General features: G+C 38.0%; 1 protein-coding gene across 5 annotated transcripts in view; it reads right to left on the reverse strand.

Annotated features, from left to right (window-relative positions):
• Window positions 1-1,464: 1,464 nt before the first annotated feature.
• Window positions 1,465-18,382, reverse strand: part of lrfn1 (leucine rich repeat and fibronectin type III domain containing 1) — a 162,272-nt gene continuing 145,354 nt past the window's right edge. For all 5 annotated transcript variants that reach the window (XM_084127503.1, XM_084127502.1, XM_084127505.1 and 2 more), the window contains 2 exons: window positions 16,743-18,135; window positions 1,465-4,582 (listed from right to left, as the gene is read on the reverse strand). In XM_084127503.1, coding sequence (XP_083983629.1) covers window positions 3,712-4,582; window positions 16,743-18,115 — 2,244 coding nt within the window. In that variant the 5' untranslated portion in view covers window positions 18,116-18,135 and the 3' untranslated portion in view covers window positions 1,465-3,711. The remainder of the gene's footprint in view (window positions 4,583-16,742; window positions 18,136-18,382) is intronic.

Raw genomic sequence — 18,382 nt, forward strand, 5'->3', positions numbered from 1 at the left:
TGCAGAACACAGAAGGAGGAGGTACAGGATACAAAACTAATCTGAGCTGTGGGGAAAAAACATACAAACACACACACACACACACATGCACAAACACACACACATGCACAAACACACTCACACACTCACACACACAGACTTGTGCAAACTTGTTATTTGCACTCGGTTTCATTGCATCGTTTAATTATGATAGTTTTGTCATTTTCTTTTTCATAAACACTTATTTTCCTAGCAGATAATGTTCTAAATGTCATGTCAGCCATATTTTGATCACAATGATTGTGGCAAAAAAAAGAAAAAAAAGAAAAGATTTTTGTCTTGTTTTTCAGCACAAATATCTAAACATTCTTAAATCAAGTTACTTTTACCAGAGAAGCACAATGACGGAAGACATTGAGTCTTTTTTTATGAAAGAAAGAAAAAAAACATCACTTTATGCTTAAAAAGGAAAACATTCTAATGAAAGAATAAATGGATTTCCAGCACCGAAAGTCCCTTTCAGCAGCTCTGCTATAGATCTATACATCTCCATATGATCAGCTCCATCTTGGCTTGTTGTTACGGAAAGAGTGAAGCTGATTGGTTGGTTCTTGTCACATGACCTGCGGTGTGCTTGCGGCATTCTGAAAAGTTGTTTTTTCATCTCGCTGCGGCCTAGAAAAAATGAGTGTTGTGACGCTCTATTGTCTACATTTAAAATAACAAACTTGAGCGTGCAAAAGATGTGACGTGAACGGCCCCTTATACTAAAATAATAATAATAATAGTCAAATAACATGCGCAGAAATTATGGTGTGAGATCAGGGCTGGATTGGTTTGCAGAAGCACTAACACAAACACAACTCATTATAATCAGTGATGCTGTCTACACCGAACACCGCAAATTCCTGACGGTGAACTGATCTGCAAATGAATCTGCAGGAGTCACATGGTACAAGTAGGAGCTCTCAGAAAATTCCCAGTTTGCAAACTGTAATCACGAGTTCGACGAGAACGTGAATGCTTAAAATCTCGTAATTACAGTAATTACGACATGGCGTGAACGCACCTTTGAATCCTGTCGCACGTTCATACAGATTGAAGATTACATACGGTAATGCTGTTTTAACAGGATATCTCGAGACTCGCACCTGTAAGGTTGTCAACGTGTTGTGTGAACGTAGCTAAGCTAGCCAAGCAGTTCGAAATAGAAATCTTTGTTTGTAATGTGCATGGTTCACAGTATAACGGAGACAAATTAACATTTCAGGTTATAACAATGCATTTTGATCACTGCAAAGCTAAACTTTTAATCTAACAAAAAATGTGTTGGCATAAAACACCTTTTCTATCTGAAATCATCCCGATATTATAATTAGACGTGGTATTTTTGGTAGCGTTGTTGCTTGCGGCGTCCCATCATTACGGACACATTCAGGATGCATGTGAGGAAAAAGTGCAAGAACAAAAGACACAAACACCTCGTACAGTCAACCCACACAAAAAGTTTAATCCCCGTTCGTGAGGCATAAATGCTCCAAACTTCAGCTTTAAAGGCTGGGATCCGTGATGACGGTGGTTTTTAATGTAAAAACCGTACGCCAACACGCCAAATGTTTCGTAAAAAGTCATGTCACCTATGACTTACATATTTAGAACACATACACCGAGAGATTTTAATATACTTATATATGTATTTGTCGTTGCTGTCATTATTGGTCATTGGTCTTTTTCTTAGTTTATTTTATTTTCTTTTTTTTTGTAACTGTTATTATTTTTTTATCTAGACCAGCCAGATACAAAACCGATTTTTAGGATACAGTCACATCAGCACAGAACCGGTTTAGAAACAGTCCATCCCGCTGCGATTCGTCCTCGTAGAAAAATCCGGTCCGTTCTTCCTGAAAGAGCAAACGCTATTTGTATAGATCTATTTTTTTATTCGGTATTGTTGTATAGACTGGTGCGATACGTATCAGTATATATCTCGTGTCTTCTGTGCAAAAGTCTTTGAAAAGTATTGGACATACACATTCACACACAGCGCTCACCTGAATGTTCATCACTGCGTTTTTGGACAAATTCAGTCCCTTCCTCCTCTTTCTGCACCCTTGGCATCACATAGTAAACAAAAAGACTAACAAAAGAGACAGACTGCAACATTTCCCTAGTGTTTGTGCCCACAGCTCGCATTATCCTCCGATGGTCGGTCTGTTAGATAAGGCACCGCTGGGCATGCTAACCGACTCTCTTTAGGACCGCAGGAGGAGGCAGGACAAGGGCAGACTGTGCTCTCAAATATGACACTGGACACAGGCTCTGTCCCAAACCCTAGTGAGCCGTCTACATAGGGAGCTTCCTTCTAAAGCAGCACCCGGAACACGACGGCATGTGACACTGCTCACAGACTCCTCAAACTCATTTCGATGTCGCAAGTTAACAACACAGTGGTTCTCAAATGGTGCATCAGGACCAGAGACAGCAGGGAGGGAAACTACATTAAATGCAACTAATCATGTAATCATAAGATTGGATGAATGGTTTGGATGATGAAATTAAAGTAGATTATCAACTTTTAAAGGGAGGAGAAAACACTTTCCATAACTTTTGTTGTTGATGTCAAAGGTCGTGTCCCCAATATGTCCATTCAAACTCTACAGTGATTTGTAATGCAAAACTACAGCTGATATAAAAAGCTATGAAAAATTGTTCAGAGATATTTTTAAAAAACTAATACAAATTACAAAAAAGCAATAAAATAAAAATATATTTTTTAATGAAATAAAAAAAAATGAAAATATAAAAAAGGTAGCTGATTCAAAATATTAATAACTACTATAATCATTTAAAATCAACATGTTTCTAACTTTTTTTTAGCCTGTTTGCTTATAAAATTCATAAATCATAATCATACTAATAAGAATGCGAGCTATTAATAGTGGAAGCACCACTAATAACCATATTTTGAAAAAATTATATGAGCAATATTGATAACGTAAAACAAATGCGACCCAGGTGACATTAAATACATTAGTAGTGAATCAATGGTGCGAAGAACATGAAAGAATTAAAATACAATTGTGTATGATTCAAAATGTTAGTACCTGAAAAAAAAAAAAACTTCAGTCACCAATTTTAATGTAAAATCTAATGTAAAACCACTTGAGAACCACTGGAATAATAAATATAAAGGAGTTTTCAAATGTTTGGGTTCTGTACGATTTTTTATGCTCACCAGAGCTGCATTTATTTGATCAAAAATTACTGTAAAAATTGTGAAATATTATTCCAACGTAAAATAACTGTTTTCTATGTGAATTTATACTTAAATGTAATTTATTTTCTGTGATGAAAGCTGAATTTTCAGCATCATTACTCCAGTCTTCAGTGTCACATGATCCTTCAGAAATCAGTATAATATGATGATTTGATGCTCAAGAAACATTTATGATTATTATCACTTTATCGTATTGTTGTGGAAACTGACACTTTTTTTATTTATTTTTTTATGATTTTTTTCTATGATTCTTTGATGAATAGCATGTTTTTAGCAGAATAAATGTCTTTACTGTCACTTTTGATCAATTTGATGCATTCTATAAATTTCTTGTGCGGACGAATCGCTCACTAGGTTTCGGAGCAGAGCTACAGTGTCGCGTATCGGACGGTGTGTTACAGCAACAACGTCAAAACGTAAAACGTGTGTGTGTGGACGTGCCGTTAACGTGTCCGTCACACCGTGCTCTCCAACATCCACTCTGTGCTGCTGAACGTGACCCTCCGGCTGCAGGGCGGCGATGCGTCAGTGTTCAGATGAGTGGTGGATTTGTGTCGCCGGGTTCGAGCCCGGCGTGGGTAACTGTGGCTCTGGAATAGAGCATAGTCCCCGTCGAAGGAGAAGCGGTGCCGAGTCCGGGCCAGTTCGCTGGGTAGGAGTGCCATGTTGGCTAGCGGGCCCTTCCGCGGGGGTTCGGCTGGGCCTGGGCCGGATCCGGGCCCGATCAGGCACAGGGACATGGTGGAGCCCGTGAGGCTGCTGTCCGTGTGTGTGTCGTCGGAGGCCGGCCCGCACACACTGGCCCGTCGGGACGCCGGCGCCGCTTTCTCCGAGCACATCGGCGGAAGATCCACCTTCAACTCCTCCTGAGTCTCATCCATCTTCAGGAGAACCAGCGCCTTGCAGTCCTTCCCGCCGGGAGACTCGGGACACTCCTCGCTGTGATGCTTTGACGCGGAACGACCCGTTCGGCTTCCGTTCGTCTGCGAATGCATGTTCACGCTCGTGTCTCCCTGCGCTTTCGTCTTCGCCCCGTCGGCGCCGCTGTACGCCTTGTATCGGATCATGAGGATGATGATGAAGACGAGCACGGACGCCACGATGATGCCGCCGATGATGATGATCATGGTCCCGCCGAGGAACTGACTGGGGACGAAGCGGCAGTGACCCGCCTCCGCCGCCGTGTGGAACTGAACACACCCCACCACACGCGTGGCCGTCAGAGACGTGATGCCGTCGTCGTACACCGCTAACACACACAGCTCGTACTCTCGCCCCGCCGCCAGATCGTTGATCTTAAACGTCTTACTCGCCGAGGGAATCATCCTGCACAGAGAAAACACCAGAGAGAGTCATTCACACATGCCAACTGAAGACTGGAGTTACAAAAAGGAATATTACAATAATATTAATCATTATATATCATTATATATCATTATATATATATATATATATATATATATATATATATATATATATACATACAGATGGTACTCAACCAGAACAATACGTTCCCGCGGCGGTAAATTGCGGGTGTGTATTTGCAGCCTCTTACCGCTAAGAGGCGCTACAATCACAGACTTTGCAAAGTGTCAGTTTATTCTCTCTATTGCGTAATCTGCCGCCGCGCCGCGGCTCATTGAGAGCGATTGAAAGCTGGTAGCAACTCAATTAAAATGAAACATTGAACGAATTCATAATCACAATACTGAAATTACTGAAATTAAATTGAATAATGAAAAAAAAAAATCAACATAAAACATTGCAATAGAAAAATATTAGGCCACATCAATGAGGCTTTGTAAGAGCATAAGTCATTAGTTTAACAGTGTTCAGACGATAGCTCTGTGGTCAATCCAACAACGTGATCCTCTCGGAGCTTCAAGCGATCTGAGATCGAATCTCAGTGTAGCCGACAGTGTTTATGTTTTTCCGTTCTTGATGCTTAAATATGTATCTATTCTGTTTATTAAAGTCAAGCATCTTGTTTAATTATCAATTGTACATTACAACATAAATTTGCTTTAATCTGCTATTTTTTTTTTTTTTTTTTTTTTTTGTGTGAATCATTCACGAAATTGAGATGACTGACAGACAGTGATACCCGGCCATAGCAACAGAAGACATTTTTCAAAACAGAACAAATCAGAAAAAATACTTTCAATACAGTATTGCTTTCAATTAAAAAAATAAACAATGAAAATTTAAAAGAAAAATAAAATTAAGTTTGAAAACCCAAAACCCAAAACCCAAGGTATAAATAAAGTGTCGGGACAGTTTATTTATTTAAAACAGGGTTGCATCGATAGAGTTTATTCCCGATGCAAAATAAGAAACACAGAATCTTATTCTTGCAACATTTTAAATTTCTATTGTCAAAGAAATTGCAGCTAAGTCAAAAAATTAAATGGTACAAAACGAAAATAGTTCAAAGCAACATAAATTAAGAACAGGCGTTTTTCTTTGCCTCTCTCTCGCGCTGAATCTTTTTTTAGCAAGTTTATTTTGTCTCCCTCACTGCGCGCGCCGTGTCTTTCTCGAAATTAAACATTTTAGGGTAAAAACACATCATACAGCTGATAAAACTGTATATGTCGCTGCGTGTCATCCACACAAATCACAAAGGAAGAAACTGTAACAAATAGCCTTGTTGCTTCAAAAATACAGCATGCCTTGCTGAATTCACCTTAAAACGAGATTGATCGCGAATTAAAGAGCTCTGTATCTGCTAAATTGAAATTGTGTGTGTGGAAAACCTTTAAATACAATAAATAAAACTACAATATTTATAATTTAATAAAATATAGGGCCTACATATAGACTTTTGGAGATTTATCCTTAAAATAATTTTGCCTTTGCCTGGTCATCAGGCTGCTTATCGGACACTCTCCATATGAAAGACGGAACATTAACACCTCTTGTCCTGCACCCCCACGATAAAGCAACTTCTGCTACTGCGTTCTCCAAACCCCCCACAGGCTATCTGAGTTTGAGACTGCAAAACAAAGAGTTTGCAATTCACACTTAAATCGCTATTCTAGACATTAGCAATAGGCTATTAAAGTGTTGATAATGAAGGAATTAAATAATTTAGGCTATGTAGTAATATTTCTGTCATAAATGTTTATTACTAAATATTTAATTATTTCAATAATTGAAGAATTAAAACGCTCAAATGTTAAACTCAATATTAAATACCACAGGGATCTTTGAATCCTTACAACCAGGGTGTGATTTGTGAATTAAAGTTTTTTTCAAATAAATCTCGAACCACAGTGCTTCGATCTGCTGTTAAACTAAATAACATTTATAGACTAATTATGAACTTGAAACAATATCGCAACATTGACAAACACATTTATTTGATCTGTTTTTACAATTTAATTCAGGGCGATTAAGCCTACATTTAATTAGAGCGAGATTTTCCCCCTTTCCTTGTCCTTTCCTCATTGGGAAGCGCTTGAAGCACATGATAGCTAAACATGTTTGAGTAGATCCTCTGTACCTCTCGGTTTCATATGGATTTCATAATCAGGCTTTAGACATAGCCGATTCATTTCGTATCGTGACTGAGCTGAGGCAAGTGGCTTTCGGTTCATTTTTGTGATGCCGTAGTTCCCGGAGACAGAGACAAGCCTAATATGAATAAAAGTTTACAGTTTTGAACGATGTAGGCTACTCTACTTTTATCTGTATGACCGAAAAACTACAGAGTAGCCTATTAAGTTATTTTAGCTGTTAACCTGTTAAGCTGCAACCCCACTTTTGAAAAATCCCAAGAAATGACATACCCAAACTGAAACAGATACAGTTCATGAACCCTTTGTACTAAAAGCACAAGTATGATCTCATTTGAAAGCTGACACCTGGCAGTTTATTGTAAATGTAGAATTAATTATTGTCATAATGACAAAAATTGTTATAAATAGCTTCAAAGTTTTGTAAAGTTATTAGAAATTATTTTTTATGAAACATCCTCATAAAAAAAAAATTTGAAGTTGGCACTGGAGCATTCTAGAAATGCACTACAGCTAATGCCACATGTCTAAACATTTTATGTTTAAAATCTTAAGATAATAAGTCCAAAACTCTGTATTTAGTGAAATGTTTTTCAAGACCATGTCATGTGACTTTATTTTGATTTGACGCTAAAATGCTACTGATGTTTATTGTCATCTTCTAACCATCTATCCAGTATATTGTCTTTATTGTTTTGTGGTGCAAACGAGCCCCATTCAGTCTCAGTCTCCCCCTGCACACATTCACACCTCTCCAGCCTGGTTATGGCTCTAAATATGCATTTCTTTTGTCTGCATTATAGTTACTAACGACTGGCTATTCACAGGCTATTCATATGGTTTCAGTCACTAATTTCTTTTCTTAAAGTTCACCCTTACATTTTAAACTGTATCAAATGCATTTCTTGAATAAAGAAACATTTCAGTAAGCATTCAAAAAATAATAAAAATATAACTTCTAGGTGGCAGGTGCACCTAGGGCTAGCTAGCATGTTAGCTTAGCACACCATCAATACACGACAATTTATGAGATTAAAACCATGTTTGTGCTTATAAACTTACTTTATAAAGCAAATCGAGTATTTTAAATAATTTTTTGTGATCTAATTTGGCTTCAGATAAAAAATCAGACAGAAAATATACTATTGGATAGTGTTCTGCACAACGATTCTATATAGATTAGCATTACATTATAAATATAATCTATTATTATGGAAATACCTGGCATGGATTGAAAAACACAGGTAACTCAAATATCATAGCAAACATGTTTATTGTCTTCAAAACTGCATGTTACAGCCATAGTTACAGCGCGATCTCGTTAGCTTTGTGTGTGTTCGAGGCTTCCTGGATTGTCACATGATTATGGCACTTCTTCATGTTCTAATACTGTGCACAGGGCGGCGAGGGCGCCCTCAGGCTATTGGTATGAATTGAAAACACAGTATCAGAGTTATGCAAACGCTCATAATGATTACATCGACGCATTTGGGTATAAATTCAATAAATATTATTCCTGTCTATAGAAATCTGATGTAAACCTATCAGAATATATCAATATTTCTCCAAATCTGCACATTTTTGAGCTAAAGCCCTGAGGCACGTTGTTTTGTGTATCGCTGTCATGACGACGGCACGGGAGTTTTTTTATGAATGAAAGCGGCTGACGCGCATAATTCATATCAAAGGTATCGACTAATTTTTTCATTTCATAACTCCTGACACAAATTAAGAAATAACTGTCGCTATAAGTTTCTCAGAATACAATAGTGGTCAAATTCTGAAACTTGAGTCTTATATCTTTTTAATGATGTATAGTTTGTCAAGGTATAACATTAAATCTGATAGTAACTTTGAACTATATATAAATAAAACCGCTTCAGTGCGTCCGCGCTCTGGCAACGGTTAACAGGTTAAGAGAAAAATAAATCCAAATGAACACGTTTGTCGAACACTAATTCAATATAGCCTATAGCATATATATATACCCCACTAACGGCAATTGAAAAAAAAAATGAAGCAATTGCTGCTGTTTTGCACAATATCCCTTTGCGCCACCTGGTGGTCATTTAGCAAATGACTTTGAAATGCGACTGGTTTATTTTTACCGCGGTAGTTTCGCCACGGCAGCTAGCGCGGCGGTAATAGGCATTCTGGTTGGTTACCATCTAATAAAAATATATAACATTATTCAAATGAATCAGTGAATTGTTGTTTTGAACCTGTTCATTTTAATAAATTACCCAAATGAACTGATTCATTGTAATGAATCGGACTTCCTACTGCTTCATTTGAGAGAAAGAGAGAGAGAGAGAGAGAGAAATAGTCATTTTTATGTGTGCAAAACAAAGATCTCATTCATCAAACATGAGCAGAATGAATTTCTGTGTGAATCATTCATAAAACCATTATTTTGTAAATTAGATTTACAAATGATTTACACAGAAATGGGTTCAAGAATGACACCCAATCTTACAAAAACAGCAACGGCGTGTTTTGGGACGCTAAAGCGTTTATCTCCCATCACTGCGATACTGTCACACTGCTGACAAATATAGTTAGTTATAACTCAACGCTGTCCATCACTTAAGATTCAACTCAACTGAAAGTGTGTATGCACGAGTCAGGCTTTTATATTTCAAAATGTTTTCCAGTTCAATGTTTGACGTGTGAAAATGAACCAGCTAGCATTAACTTTGAAGGCTAAAATTTCATCATTTAATATTGTTTTCAGTATTATTATTACTTTTTATTAATATTCATAATCAGTAGTGTTATGTATCTGTATTATTACTTTAGATTTTTAAATCTACGTCTTTGATGATTGGGAGCTGATGTGAGCTAGTATTCTCTCGGTTCGGGGTCAGAGTCGGGGCGAGACTTTAACAGCAACCTCGAAATGAAATGTCCAGTTGGATTTAAACATCCCTTCACCTCAGATCCCAGCAGGCCGAGCTTCTGAGCTGCTTTCTGATTGGCCGCTCTGAAACGGGACTGATAATGCGTGACACTGTCCTGGGGGTTGCGGGGTCAAAGCGCTCTGTCATCACTAGCGATGTGCTTTCAGTCTCGGGTCAGAGGTTAAGAGGTGGAGAAGATGAGATGGACATTCATTGATAAAGACCTCACTGCGCGACAGAGCGAGAAGGACAGGGGAATTATGGGTATGAGAAGGGAACAGTGAACTGACTATCGCTCACCTCGCCATCAGATTCAAACAAAATGACTTTCATATTCCTGTTTAGAAGGTTTTATGGATGCTGGTATGAATTTAATAACTGTTAAATTAGCATTTAGTTCAGTGGTTCTCAAGTGGTTTTACTTCAGAACCAAAACATATGACCAAAATTATTGTTCAAAAAAAATCAAACATTGCCACACATTAATGTTAATACTTATTAACTAATATTTAATTAATTAAATTATTATTAATATCAACATCAATGTCAATATAGGCCTTGTCCACACTAATATATTTTCATTTGAAAATGCATCTTCTAAAAAACGAGACAGCGTTTTTTTAACAACAACATTTTTTGGAAACATACTCCCAAGTGGATACATTTTCACCTTGTAGTGTGACAAATAGTGTAGTGTGAAAAAACTACATTCTCGCCTGAAAATCTCTTAAAACTACATTCAGTGGCATAATAACAGTAGTTTTTGTAAAATTACAGCAGGTTTGCTCCTCCACCATTGACGCTCACCGTGAGAAAAGCTGCCAGTGTAGATCTGGCAGAAACAAGCGGAGTGGAACAAATTGGGAAACGGTTTCCATGTGATATTAGTGGAAGAAAAGGCTCTCAGCCAATCAGATTCGAGATTAGAATATTGCATTAGTAGAATAAAAGTCTCTCAGCCAATCGGATTCGAGATTAGAAAATTGCATTAGTAGAATAAAAGTCTCTCAGCCAATCGGATTCGAGATTAGAATATTGCATTAGTAGAAAAAAAGTCTCTCAGCTAATCGGATTCGAGATCTATCTATCTATAGTGTTAATCATTTTTATTAACTTTAACAATAATTTTTATTGAAATAATAATAATAATAACCCATGTTATAATGTTTACATTTGTGCCATAATATTGTTGAGCTAATTAGACACAACCTTTCACATTTTTATTATTTGCATTTTTAGAGTGTTTTCCCAGCTGATTGAATCAGAACAGACCAGAAACTCTTTTTTTTAAATCTATATCCACTAGCCACCCGTTGATAACCACTGATTTAGCTAAAGTGCTACGCTGCTCTCTCTCTCTCGTTCTGTGCAAACATCAGCTTGTCTTTTTCTCACGGTTTACCCACTGTATTAATGTCCTCCTACATAGAGCCTCAGTAAACAAATGTCTCTGCTGCCTGATTCCCTGCTTATATTGAGCCTGATATTCCTCCTGATAAATATGTGCTCTAACAGGTGTCTCCTCGTTCTGCTGACATTCACTTAGCATGTCCACCCCGGCTAACCGCTGAAATGAACCCACCATTTCCAGATCAGTCTGCAGGCAAAAACATCTTTCTCTATTAATGACGATTAAAAATCAGGCGTATATTCAGATGGAAAAAAAAGCAAAAATTTCATAATATGACAGTGGATATTTTAGCATGTTTTTTCCCCCCATTGTTGTGGACTACAGCTCCCATGATCCTCTAGTGACAGCTAACCAGTTCATTTAGGGATATATTCAGTAAAACGGTAAGGGGAAAGAGTTCATGTATACTGGTCTTGACATTACTGTAACATAGTCACTCCTGCTGGCCATTTTGGCATGTTGAATTTTATATTTACATGCGTACAGGTTCTGTGTTTCTTCTAGCGTCTCAGAGCAGCTCCGTTCACAGTAAATGCTGCTCCTCACGAGCTCAGTCTCTGCATTTGCTTTTTGTTTGGGTTTCCAATAATGTGCATTTGGGAATGCATATAAAGTCTGACGCGCTTTGTGTTTCATAGTGAAGTGTTGCACTGTAATACTTTACATGCTTGGAGCGTCTCAGCAGTTCAGTTAACAAACTCTGCATATGCTGCGAGTTTGACTATTGTTCATTTAGGTCTATTTTTATTAGCACAAAAAAAAAAACTGTATAAGTTAACTCGATTAATCGTCAAAATAATCGTCAGATTACCCGTTTAATCGGCAAGATAATTGATTAATTACTCAACAAATTGACAAAAACGACAGATTACCCGGCAAAGTGGGAAAAACAAATGACTAATAACTCGATTAAAACGACTGATTACATGATTAATCACCAAATATAATCTACTGATTACTCAATTAATTGTAAAGATATTCGACTGATTACTTGATTACCAAAATAATAGTTAGTGACAGCCCTAGACTAGTTAAAACATTTCAAAATGCACCTGCATTGTTTTGCATTTTGTGACTTTCAGTCGAATAAAAGACTATTTTTCAAGTCATATATTTAGTCACTGAAGATTTCTTAAAATATCGATTAGTCTCATTCTTGTGAACCCAATATCGTGTATCGTCTCGTCTTGTGAGCGAAATGTATTGTCACACCCCTACTAAAATGCAATTTTCCAATAACAAAATGGTGGCCATGAAAATGCTGAGTGACTCGTAACTTTGGAAAACCACTAGCCACAGTGGCTGATGAACATAAAGGTTAATGTCAAGCCCTGCATGCATTTTTTTCTTCAGTCTGATTAGTTGCAGAAGCTTTTATCAGTAAGTCAATGATCAATTTGCAAACTACTCAGGCAGCAACACACGGGTAAAATCTTCGGCTTGATCTCTCCAAAACGTGGAGATAAAGATGTCTTCAGAGGAATTGGACTTTGCGAGTGCCATTTAAGAGTCAGTCTGAGGCAGTTCAAGAGACGGAAATCAATTCTCAGTTCAAATATCCACTCACTGCACTGTTTGCTTGCATGTTTTTTTCAGCTAAGAAATTGATATTTGCTTTAGAAGTGTGTACGTCTCCTGAATCAGAATGAACTGCAGTCGGCCCATGTTTGCTCTCGTTGGCCGTCTCGACCATGTCTGGACAATGTCCTAATGTCTCCCTGACACAGATGTTGATGAAATTACATCAGTCCCCAGGCCTGCTTCTCATCAGACACTGACAAGCAATTAGAGACTCAATTAGCACATATTTTACAGAAGCGACGCAAGGTGCTGTCTTCACATCGTCTGATCATTTAAAACTAACTGTGAATCTTATGAAAAATGGTCAAAAAATGACGAAATGTTCAGCTCATATTTCACTTTAAAATCAAAAGAAAAAAATAAATTATACTTTGTATGAAGATAATATTTTTATATTAATATCTATATTTGAATATATATAATATATTCAAAAATTCATTAAACAATTTTGGCATTGTGGCATAATTTCCATGATAATTAAGCACATTTTACCCTCTCAATTTGTATTACTGTAACGCAAAAAATAAATAAATAAATAAATAAATATATATATATATATATATAGTACAATTGTAAGCATACATCACAGCAGTATTTGTTTCATTAAAATATTTAGATATATTTAAGTCGTTATGTCCAGATAACTGGAATATAATTCTTACTACAGGGTAATTTCGTTTCTATATTATAATAATGAGAATGATTTTTTATTGCATCACAAAATTTTAAAAAAAATGCTGGGTTGAAAACAACCACTTCTGAGTTATTTTGCAAGCCAGTGCTGGGTAAATGTTGGATAGAAAACACCTGCTGGGTTATTTTGACCCAGCTTGTTGGGTTTTATACATTAACCCATTTTCTTTCTGTTTTCTGACATAGTGCTGGGTCAGTCAACCTGATACTCAAAGTTTTCCATTTGAAATAATAAAAGCGCACTTAAACAGTTCATTTACCATATTTTTATTCAATGGCAAGTTAGTCTTTTACAAATCACGAAATACTCAAAAACATTTAGTAAACGTTTAGGACGTGACAGGAGCAGCCAATGGGAACCTGTCGGAAGAAAACTTATGTTCCAGTTCATTAAATGACAATCATATATAGTATGAAAAGTTACATCAGAAACAGCTTTACCTTGTGCCATCTCATCTGTCAGATATTTAAGTTTCAACCTATCAAACGCATAGCGCGACCACAGCTGCGATGCTAGCGCTAGCAAGTGGAGCGTACGCCAACATTGTTGCACATGACAGCGTTGTTTCGGTTCTGGTCATGCATTCGTTTGGCGAGAGGCACGTCGTTCGCTTTGAGTGTGTATCCGGTGTATGTTGTGTTTGTTTCTAGAAGGCTAGCGTTCATAGCAGACGTTAGCTGAGACGTACAAGTAAAAAAACAGTCAAATGTACAGTAAACTCTTTGTACAGAAAAATTTCATAGGAATGCAATGTAAAACAAACCTTAATTTCATTCAGGAAGTTTTCTCTCAGAACAGAACACAAGATGACCAGTGTCCAGTTTAAACCGGTTTGGCACAGACTACCCAACATTGGGTTATACTGACCCAGCACTTGGTAGGTATGTGAGGGGTTCATCAATTGTATTGACAGTAAAAATGAATGACCCAGCAGCAGAGTTACAGAAAAAAACTATCCAGCACCTGGGTAAAAATGTTAAAAAATAACCCAATAAAATGACCCAACCCAGCACTTGGGTTAAAAAATTAATTTTGAGAAAAAGTGAGCTGGACATTCCTTGTGAGATTGACCCAGGAGCACTAGTCTAATCTAGCTCACTGCCATTTTCAACACAGACGCGTCTGACCTGTTCATTATCAGTTTAATCTGGGCTTTCAACATGGACTGCGCCTGACCTTTAAACCTCATCCTGAGATATCCGCCTCATTGTTGGAGAAAATCTCCTTCTCTACTGAGAGTCTGTGGGGTTATCAATAATTCAGCTGATCTTTAAACCACCTGTTATTATGTAAATTCGCTCGGGTTACACGATACGTGTGTCACCCTTCAGATCTCTGCGGTTGATTTGATTCACAGAAGGTCTGACGTCTCTCAGGACTGCGGACCAGTCGCCTCCACTCACACACACAAAGGCTGTTTAACGCTAAACGTGTCGCAATAAACCAGAGGCAATTTCACGGCTTCCTCTGAAAATTACTGTTTGCCCTTGAAAGCAGTCATCAGTAGTTGCTTGTTTCTGCCTTGTTCACATTCTGAATGTTTCCCCATTTTTATCGAAAAGGGAAAAGCCATTTTAATTTGAAGCTTTGTCAGCATCTAATGATGGCCTAATGCGGCTCTGTTGTGTGTTTTGGGCACTTAGTAAGATAAAGGTGTTGTGTTTAAAAGCAGATGCATATTCTTCCAGATCATTCTAGCGTAATGCGCTTGTTGCCTGCAGTGAGGCTCTGCGAGCGGCAATAAATGTCAGAAGTGTTTTACCGCTCGCTAGCTGTGCTGCCGTCGCAGACATTAAATTCCATTATGTCGGTTCATGCGCCAAGTGCAGGTCTGCTGTCGGAGGCAGGAGGGTGAATACTGTACACTCACACTGAATCACTAAATCACTGAATCACAGAGACAGTCTGTGGCATCTACAGACCTACTGGTCACAAATTTGGAATAATTACGATTTTTTAATCCATCCATCTATCCATATTAATTTATCTGTCCATATCCATCCATCCATCCATCCATAATAATTCATCCATTCATGCATCCATAATAATTCATCCATCCATCCATAATAATTCATCCATCCATCCATCCATCCATCCATCCATCCATAATAATTCATCGATCCATCCATCCATCCATAATAATTAATTCATCCATCCATCCATGCATCCATAATAATCCATCCATCCATCCATCCATCCATAATATCTCATCCATCCATCCATGTTCAATATCAACATACACATCTGGGCTTTTAACATTTTCCACATATGACCTTTAAACCTTCAGGCTTCTTTCTCTACTGAGAGTCTTTGAGCTGATCTTTAAACAACCTGTTATTATGTAAATTTGCTCCAGTTCACTGATGGAGATCTGTGAACAAAATTATATTTTATCATTTAACTTATAAAAATAGTTAAATGATAAGAAGAACTGATAAGAATGTAAAAAATGTGTACCTTGTGTACCTTGGAATGCAATGTAAGTCGCTTTGGATAAAAACATCTGCCAAATGCATAAATGTGAATATGAAATGAAAAAATAGAAATTATAAAGAGAAAAATAAGTAAACAAGTTATATAGATAAATAATTATATAATAAATAAATAATTATATATATATATATATATATATATATTCATCATTTTTACAAGATTATTTTATTACAATTATGACAAATATATAGTATATTAAATACTCAATACATTTATATATTTACACAGTACCGGTATATATCATAAAGTGGATACACATACAAATATTTATAATAATAATATTAATTGTTTTATTTTTACTTAAATTACTTAATTTTACTTAAACTGTATTAATTACTACTATAATTACTATGTATTATTACTATAATTATTACACTAATAATTATTTAATTTATTGTGTATTTTTTATAAAATATAATACATATTTAATTGTATTTAATTTTATATTATATTCATATTATAACAAATAAATTCAATGAATATATATATTAAATTGATAGATATTATACAGTATAAATATAATATAATTAAATACTGAAATGTAAATATAAAATATAATTATTATTACTATGAGGATCTTCAATAATTTTTAATAATAATGATAATAAAAATGTACTTATTTAATAGAAATTATGTCATCTATGATCTGAGATCTGTTCTGTCTGTCCTTCTATCTTTCTAGCTCTATTTGATTTTGTCTGGAAAGCTGGTTGAATGGGATTCAGCAGTGGCTTTTAATCCTAAATGACTTGATGGATTAGACAGCTCAATAATTGGCGTAACCTGAGGTTAAGTGCTTCAGTTAAAGGCACAATAGGGGGATCTCAGCAGCTGCCCATTTCATTAGTCACGTCTGTTTTTATGTATCGTAAAAGATGAGGTTTTATACCTGTACACCAGGGTGTCGTCTATGGTGCTGTTGTACTGGATCTGATACATTCGGATCCCGGGAATGTGGCGTTCGGAGGGCCAGTGGATCACGGCGGAGTTGGCGGTCAGGTTTTCGACCACAACCCTCTTGTTCTGCGGTTTGGTGTCGTTGCTGCCGGATTTGGTGGATGTGGTGATGTCGGAGAGTCCCGGATCCGCCTCCCTCATGTGACCTGTGTTGTTGACGAACAGCGGGAGCGGGATCATGTTGACCTCTACGGCAGCCGTAGCGATTCCTGCGGCGTTGGAGGCGACACAGTTGAAGGCGCCGCTGTCTTTAAGCGTGGTGATCAGGATATCCAGGGTGCCGTTGTCATACAGGATCGTGCGGGAATTGTTATGCACCAACTTTCCATCAGGAAAGCGCCAGTGTATAGCGGGATCGGGGTCGCCCATCGCCTTGCACTTCAGCGTGACGCCCTGGCCCTCCATGACGTAGGGTTTGGTGACCTGGTGTTTGGTGATGAGCGGCGGCTCACAGATGAACTCCTCTTCCTGAATGGACCAGAAATACTTGTCCATCAGGTGTTCTGGAGAAGCACAAGTCTCTAGATCATCCTCTCTCGTCAGGCGACGCAACCAGAGCAACTCGCAGTTACAGTGGAGAGGGTTTCCGCCGAAACTCACGGCTAGCTTGTTGGAGCTGGACATCTTGGGATCCGACAGGACTTGCGCGTGTTGGAACAGCGTGTCCGGCGGGAGCGTCTGAAGACGGTTCGATGTCATATCCAGACGTACCAGCTTTGTGAGGAGTGTGAAGGTCCCGACGCCGATGTGGTCGATCAGATTGTGGTCCAGCGTTAACGTGTTGATGGTGGTCATCCTGGCGATCGCCTCCCACGGTAACGTCCTCAGGTTATTGTAGGACAAATCCAAGTCCTCAATGGTGGACACGAACTCGTCGAAGGACGTCAGCTCGACGTGGTGAATCTGATTATTGCCCAGGATAAGGTGTCTCAGGTTGATCAAACCCTTCAGCTGGTCGCTGTTGATGACCGTCAGCCGGTTTCCGTCCATGTGTAACGCTCTGAGGGACTTCAAGCCCACGAAGGCGTGCGGAGCGATCTGGCTGATGGTGTTGCGTGACAGCGTGAGATGCACCAGACTCGTCATGTTCATGAAGTCTTTCCTGCGGATGGCCGTGATGAAGTTGTCGGTCAGCCGGAGCTCCACGGTCTTGCGGTCGATGGACGGTGGCACGAACAGCAGTCCAGTCTTGGCACAGAGGAGCGTGAGTGTGGGTGAGATGGTCTGACAGATGCAGCGACCCGGGCAATGCTGAGCCTTCACCAGCGCCCCGAACACCAGCACATAAAACACCAGCCTCTCCATGATTCATCAGCTTCCTGGTCCTGCGGATACACACAGAATGAAGACATCAGGATTTATACAACACACAAATGCTTGTGAGGCAGGATTGCAGGATTTAATCTTAGGCATTGGCTATTTGCACTAAGTGTAAATAGCATATTTTCTTAGCTATAGATGCTATTTAAACTAAGTGCAAGTAGCAATAGAGTCTATTAAAACTATGTAAAAATAGCAGTATTTTCTTTGCAATCAGTGTAAATATTAGTCAGAAGCTATTCATTAAGGATG

The sequence above is a fragment of the Abramis brama genome (assembly GCF_963993115.1).
Source record: "Abramis brama genome assembly, chromosome: 10".
NCBI classification, from domain to species: domain Eukaryota; kingdom Metazoa; phylum Chordata; class Actinopteri; order Cypriniformes; family Leuciscidae; genus Abramis; species Abramis brama.